General features: G+C 33.7%; 2 protein-coding genes across 2 annotated transcripts; both read left to right on the top strand.

Annotated features, from left to right (window-relative positions):
- Positions 1–75: 75 nt before the first annotated feature.
- LOC115987895 (40S ribosomal protein S11-2) lies at positions 76–2,827 on the top strand. Its single transcript, XM_031111506.1, has 6 exons — positions 76–185; positions 370–410; positions 503–603; positions 1,926–2,070; positions 2,261–2,350; positions 2,502–2,827. Exons 1-6 carry the CDS (start codon positions 174–176, stop codon positions 2,590–2,592), a joined length of 480 nt encoding a protein of 159 aa, XP_030967366.1. The 5' UTR covers positions 76–173; the 3' UTR covers positions 2,593–2,827.
- A 1,620-nt stretch (positions 2,828–4,447) lies between these two features.
- LOC115987126 lies at positions 4,448–11,821 on the top strand. The gene is made up of 6 exons (XM_031110597.1): positions 4,448–4,826; positions 6,223–7,128; positions 9,506–9,679; positions 10,469–10,602; positions 11,120–11,230; positions 11,349–11,821. The coding sequence occupies exons 1-6, from the start codon at positions 4,677–4,679 to the stop codon at positions 11,404–11,406; spliced, it is 1,533 nt and encodes a 510-aa protein (XP_030966457.1). The 5' UTR covers positions 4,448–4,676; the 3' UTR covers positions 11,407–11,821.
- Positions 11,822–12,891: the final 1,070 nt, after the last annotated feature.

Below are 12,891 nucleotides of genomic sequence, written 5' to 3'. Positions count from 1 at the left end.
GCCCAATAAATATAATAACAAAAATCCCAAATTATGGCCCATAAATAGCCCATTTATAAATCACCTAAATCCGTTAAGCTTTTCACTGTGTTTCACTTCAGGTTTAGGGTTTTATAACACTTTTTTTCTGCCTCCTCTTTCTCCACCTCCTACTTCTCCCAATCTCCTCAACCATGGCTGAACAGGTTCAGATCCTCTCTCTCTGTCTCTCTCTCTCTCTCTTTATATATATATAATTTGTTTGTGTTACTTTTTGTGTTCTGTTTGATTGGGTTAGAAACTGTTACAAAGTTTGTATTTTGAGCTCTTTACAGACTTCAAGATTGGATTTTTATTAATGGGTTTTGGTTTTTTGCTCTGGTTTTTCAGACTGAAAAGGCATTTTTGAAGCAGCCCAAGGTGTTTCTAAGGTACTGTTAAATGGGCTTTCTTTTGTTGCAATTATTTGTTTATTTGATCTGATTTTTTGATTATGTTGGGAATGTGTTTGTTCTTTTTTTAGCTCAAAGAAATCTGGGAAGGCCAAGAGGCCTGGAAAGGGTGGCAATCGCTACTGGAAGAACATTGGGTTGAATTACAAGACACCCAGAGATGCAATTGAAGGTTTGCTTGTTTTGACATATTTAGTTTTGCAATTTTTTTTTTGTTGGGCACTAATTTCTGCTGTGAATTAATAAATAACTGAAGTTATTAAGATTTCTTTTCCTAATGTTGCATTTTGCTATATAATATCTGGTATCTGCCTATGTTTAAACGAAAAGTTCCACACTTGTTGGTATATCTATGGTCCTTGATGATGTTTTTCTGCCGTTTTTTCTAAAAAAAAGGTCCTTGATGTTTTTATTTAAAGTAAAATTTAATTGGTTCCGGACTTGGCCTTGCGTGTAGAAAATTTCCAATGCTTGGCATTTGGTTTAATATCATTGCTTTATGTTGAATGACTAGGATCTGACTGATTAGAGGTTGTTGGGCATTCTTCATGTTTTGTATCACTAAGCTAAATAGTTGATTAGCTTCTACTTATAATTGGTGCACTATATATAAGTCTTCCTTGATGATGTGGTGCGCCTAGCCTGAGACTTCCAAGTTCCAATCTAATGAAAGCATGGCATCATAAGCAAATTATTGCTCAATTTAAGCACAGTACAAGTTGAGAGAACTACTAATGAGCTTAGCATAAACTTATAGAATGTCTAGGCATTTTCTGCAATATCAACCTGAGTCGAGATTGTTACATATTTGTTGGCTTCATCCTGTACTTCAATCATGAGTTGTAAATTTCTAACTTGAGCTGAACTTGTTGGCGTGTAATCACGTGTGTGCAGTATAATCAAAAGCAAGCTGGGTGCTTGAGTGAGGTGAGGTGCCTTAGTGAGTGCCTTGCCTTTAGAGCCTAGGCGATTGCCAAAGCACCGTAAACAGGCTCTAAGACGTTTGAGTTGAGAACCTCAATGAAATTCAGCAAATAAAAGGAAGTTTTGTACTTTTGCAAAAACAGATAGTTCTATAAGTAATTCATGTTAGTGGATGTGGATGTATCTTTCTTCTCTCTCACCTCACTTTCTTTCAGCCCCAATTTAGTATATTTTTATTTTAATAAATAATTTTTCAGCTTTAATAGTTGTTCTCTTTTTATTTTTAGTCTGTCCTTAGAATTAACTAATAGAGCCTCCTACAATATATAAAATTTAAACTGTGCCCAATATGCATTAGTTACATATGATTTGAGTTCATTATATGTATGATAATTGTATATAGAGTTCGGTGTCTCATGCCTTAGACGATGAAAGGACTGGACTTGGCACCTTAAGTCTCCTTTTGCCAGTGGTACATGCCTCTATAATACTGAAATAGTTATTAATGAATCATCATTTTTTTCTTCAAAATCACATTTGAAGAATGACGTTGCCCTCCATTGTTTGCAGGAACATATATTGACAAGAAGTGCCCATTCACTGGCAACGTTTCTATCAGAGGTCGTATTATTTCTGGAACTTGCCAAAGTGCCAAGATGGTGAGGACCATAATTGTTCGAAGGGACTACCTTCACTTTGTCAAGAAATATCAGAGGCAAGAACACAACTTCTTAAATGCTTCAGTTTCTCATCTTTTAATTTTTCATTTCTTCATATGTTCTGTGATAGCTAGTGATATCATGTATATGAATAAGAATATAATACTTGTTGTTTGTGACACCTTTTTACATTCTCAATTTCTGTATGTAAATTCTCTCATCCATCATTCTGACATTGTTTTTCAGATATGAGAAGAGGCACTCAAACATTCCAGCCCATATTTCCCCATGCTTCCGTGTGAAAGAAGGCGATTATGTTACTATTGGCCAATGCAGGTTTGTATTATAAACTGCAGGGTCTGATCTTTCTTTTTCCCTGATCATTTTCTTTCCCTCTTTAGAATACCGATTTCACTTCTTTTTCACTATGACTGTACTTAATATATATATATATACACACATCTTAAACGATTAATTTATTTTACAGGCCTTTGTCAAAAACAGTGAGGTTCAATGTGTTGAAAGTCCTCTCTGCTGGCTCTGTTAGTGCTGGGAAGAAGGCATTTACAGGGATGTGAAAGTGATTGATTGTTATAGAGAAGGCTGGAGATATTGGCTTGGATTAAATTTTGTAGTAGCTTGCTCTTTTTTGGTTTTTGTTCTTAACCCTTTTGATGGATGCAAGACTTCAGGATTTGTTTTCTATTTTATCGTAATTTTCAAGAAACTTTCTGTTTGGGTATTCTTAAAGGCAAAGATATGTTTTCTTGTTTACTTATCAAGGAGAAAAAAAAAATATTACATATATTTTTATAATTAGTGGATTACCTTGATTAACAAGGTGCCCCCCCATATCTATTAGTCTATATAAATAGTGTGAATGGAGGTTTGAACAGTGCTAATTGAGAAAAAAAAAATTGGGGAGTAATGCACTGTTTTGAGTAAACCCATTTTGGCTGGGTTGTAGTAAAGATCTATTATTAGGCCTTTGATTTCGAATCCAGATCTCATGAATATCACTCATGAATATCACGAAATCTTAATAACTACTAAGCCAGCCCCTGCCAATTAAGTTGTAAATTCATAATCTAGCATACTTCTTTTTGTGTATGCCAAACAAAATGCGCAAGTTTATATCTTTCTATTTTTTATTTTTAGCATCGGGGGCACCTGCACCACCAATAAATTTGGCACTGACAGTGATGATTATGAGGCAAAAAGCTGTGAAGTATTCAGTCCCACTTGTGGCTTTCCCTGAAATTTACTTTACTTTGAAGAGAAACCAAAATATTTTCTCTCAATCAATTATTAGTCTCTGACTTGGGAATTTATTTCAATTTTCTGGGTTTTGCTGGTTTCCTTTGGAATCGAAAAAATGTGAATTAAATCAATGTTCTCTTTGAGCCATCTATTTTAAATTTAGCAAAATTATTTATAGTTTTCTTTCTATATTTTTCATAATAACATTTCAATGTATACTTCATATTTTATTGACTTAAAAAAAATTAAATAGATAGAAAAAAAAAAATTCAAGAATAAATACTCATGAATTGGTTTTACTTTGAAAGTTAAGAAACTAAATTGACATAATTAGTAATTGACTAGATAAATTAAAAAATAATACTCCTGAAAAACCAAATTGAACTCTACGTTAGAGTACTAAATTAATCAATTTAAGATTTCTTCACTATTTTTCTCTTAAAAAAAAAAACATTTCTTCACTATTTTATTCTATCTTTTTTTTTTTCTTCTCATTCCATCTTGATTCATTATACACGTTTATTTTTAAAATTTTCTTCTATTCTATTTCTTCATAAATTGTATGGTTAAGAAAAATAAAACAAAAATGGTCTTCTCAAAATTTAAACACTTTTTGTGCTGTTCCACAAAAGTCTACAATAAAACCAATCATCTAGCTTTGAAAAAAATCTAAATGAAATCACCCTTTGCAATATTGTGGCCCTCGATTGATCAGTTTTATCTAAACTTATTGAAATAATTAAAGGTGCTAGAAAAAAAATAAAAAATAAAAAGTATTTGAATGACCCAAAGTTGGGATGAATTGTCATTTTGGTCTTGTCTTGTCTTTTTTTTTTTTTTTTTTTGGTTTTTGAAAGATACAACAAGTCATTTACATCTTTAAAGTCTATTTCTTTTTGTTATTTTAGTCTTTAACATTTAAAATTTATATAACTTTAGCTAATCTATCCATGTTTATTTATAAAATTGTTGTTAAATCTAATAATACACTTATGTGAAAAATGAATATTAAAATTTATAAATTAAAATATTAAATTTTGGAGACCAAATATGTGTATATATATATATATATATATTTGCTAACTTTTAAGGTTGTAATTTGAATTTCAGAAAAGAAAAGAAAAAAAAAAAAGAAGAAGACAAAGACCAAAAGAGTCTAGTCTAGCTTAGTGTTTCAACTTTCTACAATCTGGGGGTCCACCTGATACAGATGCTGATGCCGATACACAACCATTCTGGTTGGATTAGATTAGTGGGTTGACTCTATCTTCCTTGTTCTTTCCTTCTTTGCATGACCAAAAAATTTATTTCATTTCTCTGTGTTCTGTGTCTGGTTCTTCTTGTTGTTGGGGTAAAGTAAAAGCAAAACCAAAAGCAAAAGCAGTAGTGTGAAAACTCAAACATGGGTTCAGGCAACAGTTGCATGGGGTCACACCCATCTGGGTCAAGGTCACAGCTGAGCCGCTCAGGCACAGCAATGTCAAAAAGGTCTAAGCTTTCCTTTCTCATCTGTGGTGCTTCCTCTGGTTCTCACACTCACACTCCCTTTCAGGTACTACTCTAAACCTCTCATAGTTTCAATTCTCACTTTTGAATTTCATCTACATCTATGCAAGTGTTTGAACTAAAGGATTTAGAATGAATTATGAAAGGGTAAAGATAAAGATTTCATTTTTATGACTTGGGTCAGCTTTTTTTAAAGCTTAATAGGCTTAATAATTTGTGGATTTAGAAATAATTAGGTGTAAGCTGTTATGTCAAATACATAACATGGCAAGTAAAGGTTTTAATTGGGGCAAAATCCTCAAAACTCAAAACTCCTTCATTTGTTGTTAAATTCACATGAAAATAGCTTTAAGAATTCTATTATATATACCCCTTTTGTACTTTTTTTAATTAATTGGTAGTAAAGGTCTTTATTTTTGTTAACTGGATGATATTGTTTTAATTTTATTTTGTAAGCCTTTCATTACCCTTTGTTTTGGTTCCGAGATAATAAGGAAAGAATTATAAACCAAAGTGTTGAATCATGTGTTTTGCATGTGGTTGTTGGGTTCAGAAAAATGAAAGCCTCATCCTCTTATAAGCTGAATAGTTGAAATTATTCTTGGTCGAGCCGAGGGGGGTTTTGTATATACTATACCAATCAATGAAAAGTATGAAATTAACAAATTGCTTTGTATCATCCAGTCTCTTAGTTTTTACTTATTCTGAATTTAGGATTGAAATTCCAGAGCATCTATTGCACCTTAGTGCTGATTTTATCATTATTAATTTGTGGGTCTGTTAAATATTTGCTAATTTTCTATGAAAACTAGGGAACAAATTTGTGGAGGATACGTAGAAGCTTTTAATCAATGTAGTTCTAAAAATAAGACTAAATCCGACCCAATAAAGAGAGAGAGAAATTCAAACCTTACTAAATCTGATGTTAAGATTTAGTTTGATGGTTGCCATCCTATTGTTATGAACTGTGGCTGTAAGGTTAATGTCACCAACAGTGTTATTACTTGCTAATGGTATTTGTATAATGACTCATTATTCCATTTTGAATATGAAGTTGAACAAAATTTGCTACAGTTATTCTCTATGGTAATGTGTTGATAAAACATGTTCTTACCTTAAAAAGAAGAAAAAAGTGTGACTTATTTATAATTGAAGTATAAGAATACTCCAGCTCAAATGGCGCCTCCTCCTCTTGTAAGAGAAAGGTGGAGGTAAGGTTTTGGGTTCAAAACTCACTAGGCATGTGTGCGTAACTTACCAATAAAAAATTGTTAGTATTTCTATTTGTTGTATGATGAATTGGGAAGATCTATCTTAGTAGCTGGTGGTTTTGTTCATGTCATTTTTGTTATCACAGAACTTTGTCATTTTATAAGTTAAATTGAACCATCACAATGTCAGTTTTAACAGTGATGTTAAATTCGTAAATTCTTTAACTATAGGTGGAAAATCATCTCACTAAATCAACAGCAAGACCCCTAGAAAAGAAGCCTCCCCTTAATAGTGTATCCCTAAAGCCCATGGAGCAGCCATCCTCAAATTGTACTTCAGAAACTGGGTTCAGTAGCTCCAGCCCTGATAGTGGAGCCTCATCTGAAGTCATTCGTGGTACTGTTGTTAAAAGTTCTGCTGAATTTGGTCTGATAAATCTTGAAACATGTAGCAGTGGGAAATGCCTTTCTGAGAATGACGGATTACTGCCTCATCAGGCAAGTGCTCAGGGTACTCCTGTGGAATTTCATAGGGAGAGCAGTGAAACATCTGGTATTACCTTTAAAGAACAATCATCTCTAGAGTCAGAGGATAGACCTTCAAGCAGTGTGGTTCAGGAGCCCGCAAATTTATGTTTAGTTGAGGAATCTATTCCGGATGCAGCTAAGGGCCTCCATTCTTCTGATTCTGATTCTGGATCTGCTTCTGTTGTTCCTGATTCTCCAGAAAATTGTCAATTGCTTCAAGATGATTCTGCTGAAAGGGTCACGTCTTCAGGTCTAGGATCCATTGTTTCTGCTACAGAACAAGATTCGAGAAATAGAAGTCGGCTTCATGTTGATATGGTGAGTATCTCCTCTGACACTTTGTTTAGAGGCATTTCAGATGTAAGTAACCGTGAGGCAAGAAGTAGTAGAGGAATGTTTTGGGATACTTTTTCAAGACGCAGTTTTAGACAGCATAGTGATTCCCCAACAATTGTTTTCGCAACCAGTCATGCTGATGGTCTTAGATCTCATGACAGATGGCTCCTTGATTTCAGTGATCTCCATTATGACGGGGTTGGTCATGATTCTAGACACCCTCGCTATGGTGGTCATCATAGACGTGAAAGACGACGGTGGTCAAGATATGAGGTAATACTTTATGCCCTTTTTCTTATCATGTGATGCATTATTTTGGGAATTTTCAAAAAGTCATGTCAAAAGGATCTCAATTTAAAAAAAAAAAAAAACTCTTATTTGTATTTGCTCTTAAAGTATAAATACCTTCTGAAAAGATCCATTTTTTTTTGCAAAGTATGACCCATTGGGTCAGACATTTATTTAATTTTTGGATAAGGGTGAATTGGCTTAAATGATTAGGCATCGCAAACTTTTGAACTAAAGGAAAGTTTTCTAGTGTGATTCTATTTTTAGTTTTTAGAAAACCAATTCCTCTAGGCGGGGCAATTTGATTGAAGTTTGCTTGATAGAAGTTGATGGAAGTGTATTTTTTGTGGGGGGGGTGTGTTTAGATATGATTTTGTTACTAACTTCTGAATACATGTCCATGATGAAAATTATAATCGCAACTTGCAGAATTTTTTGTTGATTTTTTTTTTTTTTTTGGGGGGGAATATCTTCCACACTTCCGCCTAAAAGGACAAGGTTGGTTGGAGCCTTCCTGTCCAACCCCATGATGTGGTAGGAATGGACTGGACAGCAGAGGGATATCTTTTTGAAAAAAATTCAATGGATGTGTTAGAATTAGAGTAAGAAATTCCCCTTGAGTTTGCCAACCAAATCTTGCCACTTTATGGGGTTCATGGGCAAGCTCCAACCCTAATTTGTTCCTCTTGTAATCCATGCAAGAAAATTAGAACTTGTAATATATTATTTTAGCATTGTGAATGACTCATTTATGTAGTGAAGTTTACATTTTCTTTACTCTCAACATTACTGCAACCACCATATGGGGTTGCTAGCATGAATTCTACCTTTTCATTCTAGCCCATTATTAATGGAGTAACATGAAGTTTCTGACTAGATGTCAATCTGGTCCAACCTTTTTTCGTTTATTATTTAATTCAGGGCTGGCTTTAAAGCTGCAGTTCTGGAATTATTACATTATTCAATATGTCGTCTTATGTAAATGTGAGGAAATTTGATTTGTGCCCCCATAGTACATCCCCAATGTACTCGGTTTGGCACTTTTTCTATTATTAATAATATTCTTACGTTACTTATCAAAAAAAAAGTAAATGTGAGGAATTTGTCTAGTGCTTTATATTATTTAAAGGATTAGTAGCCTAGTAGGTCTAGCCTCTATAATACTGCATGGTGTTAAATTGATGGTGATCTTCTTTTGTTTCCTTTGCAAAAGTGCGTTTCCCATGCTCTTATGTTACTTTCTTCCTAAGGTTTGCTTGTAAGCAAATTGTTTGTAGTAAGCATGATGGGGAAGCGCAAAGAAATATATATTTTGATTTAGTCTTATTTAATTGGATTAATTTGCATTTTATTTTAGGCATTAATTTATCAGAGTCAATGCTATTTTTGTAATTCAATAATAGGATCTCCTAAATTATCAATGAGAATTAGTGTTTCCTATGTCAATTAGAATTAGGATTAGTCTTAGTAATCTATATAACCACAGTATTATACTCCTATGGAAACAAATTGCAAGTTGATTGGTTAATAAAATTTCTCTTGGATTTCCAATGGTTTGATGCTGACTCCAACCAACCCTAGGTCCTTACTCCTAGAGTTTTCTGTCTTGCTTGTTGTTGACTCAAACCAAGCCTATGTGGTAACTCCTAGGTTTCCTATCCTTTATTTTCTAGTCTTTAATTTTTAAGTTGCATGATTGCATCGTTTTGGTAAGCAAAGCTAAATATTTATTTTAATTTAGTCTTCAAAAAATAATAATAATAATTCAGTCTTATTTAGAGTCAAATTTATGTTTTGTAATTCAATGTTTGGGAACTTCCAAATCAACTAGAATTAGGGTTTCCTCTGTCAATTAGAATTAGGTTTAATCCTAGTAATGTATTGTACTCCTATGGAGACTGATCACATATCACAGTTTGATTGATTAATAGAATTTCCCACAAAATGTTGACTCCTATTGGTGCTGACTCCAGCCAACCCTAGATGTTGACTTCTAGAGGTTTTCTCTCATGCTTGGTGCTGTCTCCAAGCAATAATGGGTGTTGACTTTTAGGTTTCCTATCCTTTATTTTTCTGTTCTTTAATTTTTGCATTGCATTGTTTTGGTTTTGTCCCCTTGTACCATGTCAATTGTAACAAATTGGAACAAAGATCTATTTTATATGAAGTTATTTTCCAGTTCTTTTGGAAGAGTGATGCAATGAGTGCGTGATGTCTTTGTTTTTGCATAAATATTTCCTTTTCCCCTGCTTTTATATCCCCCGTTTTTCGTCTTCAGTTCGGTGTATGAATTTTTTCTGCTTTCACTTGCAGTCTGCTTTATTTTTGTCCTTCATTCATGTGCATTTTTCTATTCTTGCAGAGTTCAGAAAGAGTTCATAGTGATCTGGATGATGAAGACAGGCATATGTCTTTCTGTGCATCAGGACTCCACCCTAATGGTAGATGCACTTGTGGGACATTCTTTTCAGCTGAAGAGCCCAGTATTCATGCAAGCATCTTTCAAATACTCATGCTTGCTGATGCACTATTTGAGGTAGATTTCCCAAGTCAGATATTGTTTTATTTTATCTGGCTTATATTCTGTTAGCAGGCTCCATCCTTAAGATCACTGGTTGGGCTGTCTCCTTGCATGTACGTCCATAAACATGTGTAATTGGGGACTTGTATCTTTTATTTTCCCAGGAAGTTGTTGAAGAGTGGAATAGTCTGCCCCTAAAAAAAAAAAAAAAGGTTTGAAATATGCTTTAAAAAAAAATAAAAAATTGATGGATGGATTTTGAACATGGACCAAGTTGGGATGAAAAGTTTATTTTAGCTTTAAAAAGAAAAAAGAAAACTTAACAGAATCAAGTGAGAGAATAGCAATGTACATGAGTTCCCCTGAAAACTAAGGAAAGCATGTTAACTAAGCCATGAAATAAACCTTAAAATTTCAATTTCACTGAATAATAGTTTTTTAAGTCAGTTCCCGTTATCCCCTCCTCCTCCCATGATCGTGACTTAACCATGTGTAAAACAAAATCTAAGAGAGCATAGGCATTTGGTAATAATGTGAAGGGGGTTAGACTATCTAATGCCCAGAATTCTTAGTTTACATGACTGGCAAGAGGAGGAGGGAGGTGAACATTAGTCTAATAAAATGATTACTATTTAGTGCGCTGTCATACTTTGCTTATATAGAATTGTAGAACTGTCACATGCAATTTGCAAAAAACTGAATTATAAGAGGATGGCTGGGCAGGCTCTCTCTCTCTCTCCCTATCTTTTTTAGTTCATACTTTTATTTAAACACTTTAGTATTATCATAATTTCCAAAATGCAGGTCTTGGATGAAATCCATCACCACCCGGTGTCTGATTCGCCGTCTGTGCTTTCACTGCCAGCTCCAGTGGATGTTGTAGACTCATTTCCTCTCAAGAATCACAAGAAGGCCGAGGCAACTGAAAATGGAGCCCAGTAAGTTTATTTGGTATATGTCTATTTGGCCAAAAAAAAAAAACATGTGGAAAAAGAAAAAGAAAAAGAAAGGAAGTATGCATCATATAAGGTTTGGTTTGTTTATATGAAAGTGTTGCTTACATGAGGGTATATGAGGGAAATTCAGTAGTTTCTTTTTTCTTATTTTTTCTCTGAAACCAAACAAGCTTAGATCTTAAAGAGCCTAATTGTACATGAATTTTAGAATATAGTTAACTGAAATTAGCTTCACATAGATAATTTATTATGTGCATTGTTAACGGATATCTATGCATTTTCCAAAGTTGAGTGATCCAATAGTTATAGATTGACTACATGTACAATTTTTCTTTGGAAGTTTGGAACATGTTGCTGTTCCTCTACTTGTGGTTATTCTTGAAGTATACATTTGAATGATTCCCACTATTTCTTTAACAGTTTACAGTGAAAATTGCATAATCTTTGTTCATCTTCAGAGCTTATTCAAGGTCCTTATATATGTTGTCATCAATAACAGGTGCTACATTTGCCTGGCTGAGTACGAGGAAGGGGAAACAATAAGAGTTCTCCCATGTTGTCATGAATATCATATGCCATGCATTGATAAATGGCTCAAAGAAATTCACGGGTATCTTCAATGCTTTCATGCTTTTATTTTATCATTTTACTGGAGTCCACTTTATAAATTAAGTTCAATTATTTTCTAATATAACGTTGTCCCTTCTGTTCATATGCTGTTGCTGTAGTGTATGCCCAATTTGCAGAGGAGATGTTTGTGAGGGCATTGCCGAGGCTTCTACCTAACATCCAGAAATTTCATCCTTTTGATGGATATGTAAATACATATATAAATAGGTAAAGGTTTTTTCTTGAAATATTTTATGCCTACATAGTTGTAAAACAGTAAAAATTTTATGCTTCAGTAATATGATATGCTATAAGTTGGCTCCAGAGAATTAAGAAGAGGGGCATATGCATCTTGTAGTTTCCCTGTTGAAATTCCAGCACATCAGATTTTGTAATAAAAACTAGAAAGGATTATCATCAAAATCATTGCCACACCATCAATATGCAAAATGGCATTGTCATGATGAGCGAGGTACTGAAATTTGGTAATTGCTGTCCGTCATTTGGATGGAATATGCTAGTTATGATGTAGTTTATGAAAGTGATTTGATTGTTGATTCCAAACTTGATTACTTAAAAGTGATTTGATCTACTCAGGAGCAAATTTTTTCGGATTCTCAAAAGCTTGGAAGCAGGATTTTTAGCTGGGTTTGTAACAGTTTGACATAGCTTTTAGGTACTCCTGTTCATTGGAACCATTCCATCACATTGTGATTAAAGGCATAGCATTGTCATTATAGTGACCAATTTAAAGATGCACTTGTATGTTGCAGATCCTATTTAACAGACAGCCTTAACCATGTGATGACCATCAGATACCTAGCTATAGCAAGTACTGAAAAAGTAATCCCTGAAACTACCCATTGAAAGCAACTAGGGAACATAAGCTAGGCCAGTGTAAGTAATATCAGTTCAAAACTTTTAACATTTACCAAGAAAAGGGAGGTAAAAAAAAGGCAGGAAATCTATGCTATTTATCCAGAACTTCCGGATAAAGTTTTCTAGTTCCAGTGACTGAGGAACATTGTCCTTTTGTCTTGGAGTGAAAATTCTTTGGCATGGAGGACTGCAGTGGCATTATTTAAGTTTTAGAGACCACTTGCAACTGAGTTCTATTGGGCCAAGATCTTAACTACTTCATTGGGAAGATTTGGTGTTTCACGGATCCAAAAATTATTATGATTGACACCACATCATTTTAAAGTAGTTATCATTCTTTGTTCAATGGGATGGAAATTAAATGACATGAACTTATTTACACTTCTAAATTTATGAAAATTAGGTTTTCATTATGAAAGAAACTCTCCATTTTGAAGCAAATAGAAAGGACAATTTCCCTTTGAAGTTGGAAAATTTTTTTTCTTTTCAAAATCAATTACAATAGGGAAGTGGGATTTGATTTCTAGACATCTTCGTTAGAAATACCAAGAAGAGTTAGTTGAGTTACAAAACTCTTAATTTCTAACCAAGAAGTGTTAGTTGAGTTACAAAACTCTTAATGAAATGGGTGTACCATTGAGTTGGTCTCCATCAAAGCACCTGAAGATATGATGAAGTTTGGAATTTGCATTTGCTGATGATGCAGTCTTGCTAATATATATATATATATATATATATATATGCAGCATCCCTATTTTACTCTCCCAAAACATTAAAGAAAAA

Source organism: Quercus lobata, chromosome 4 (assembly GCF_001633185.2).
Source record: "Quercus lobata isolate SW786 chromosome 4, ValleyOak3.0 Primary Assembly, whole genome shotgun sequence".
NCBI classification, from domain to species: domain Eukaryota; kingdom Viridiplantae; phylum Streptophyta; class Magnoliopsida; order Fagales; family Fagaceae; genus Quercus; species Quercus lobata.
This window is presented reverse-complemented; position numbering and strand designations above follow the sequence as displayed.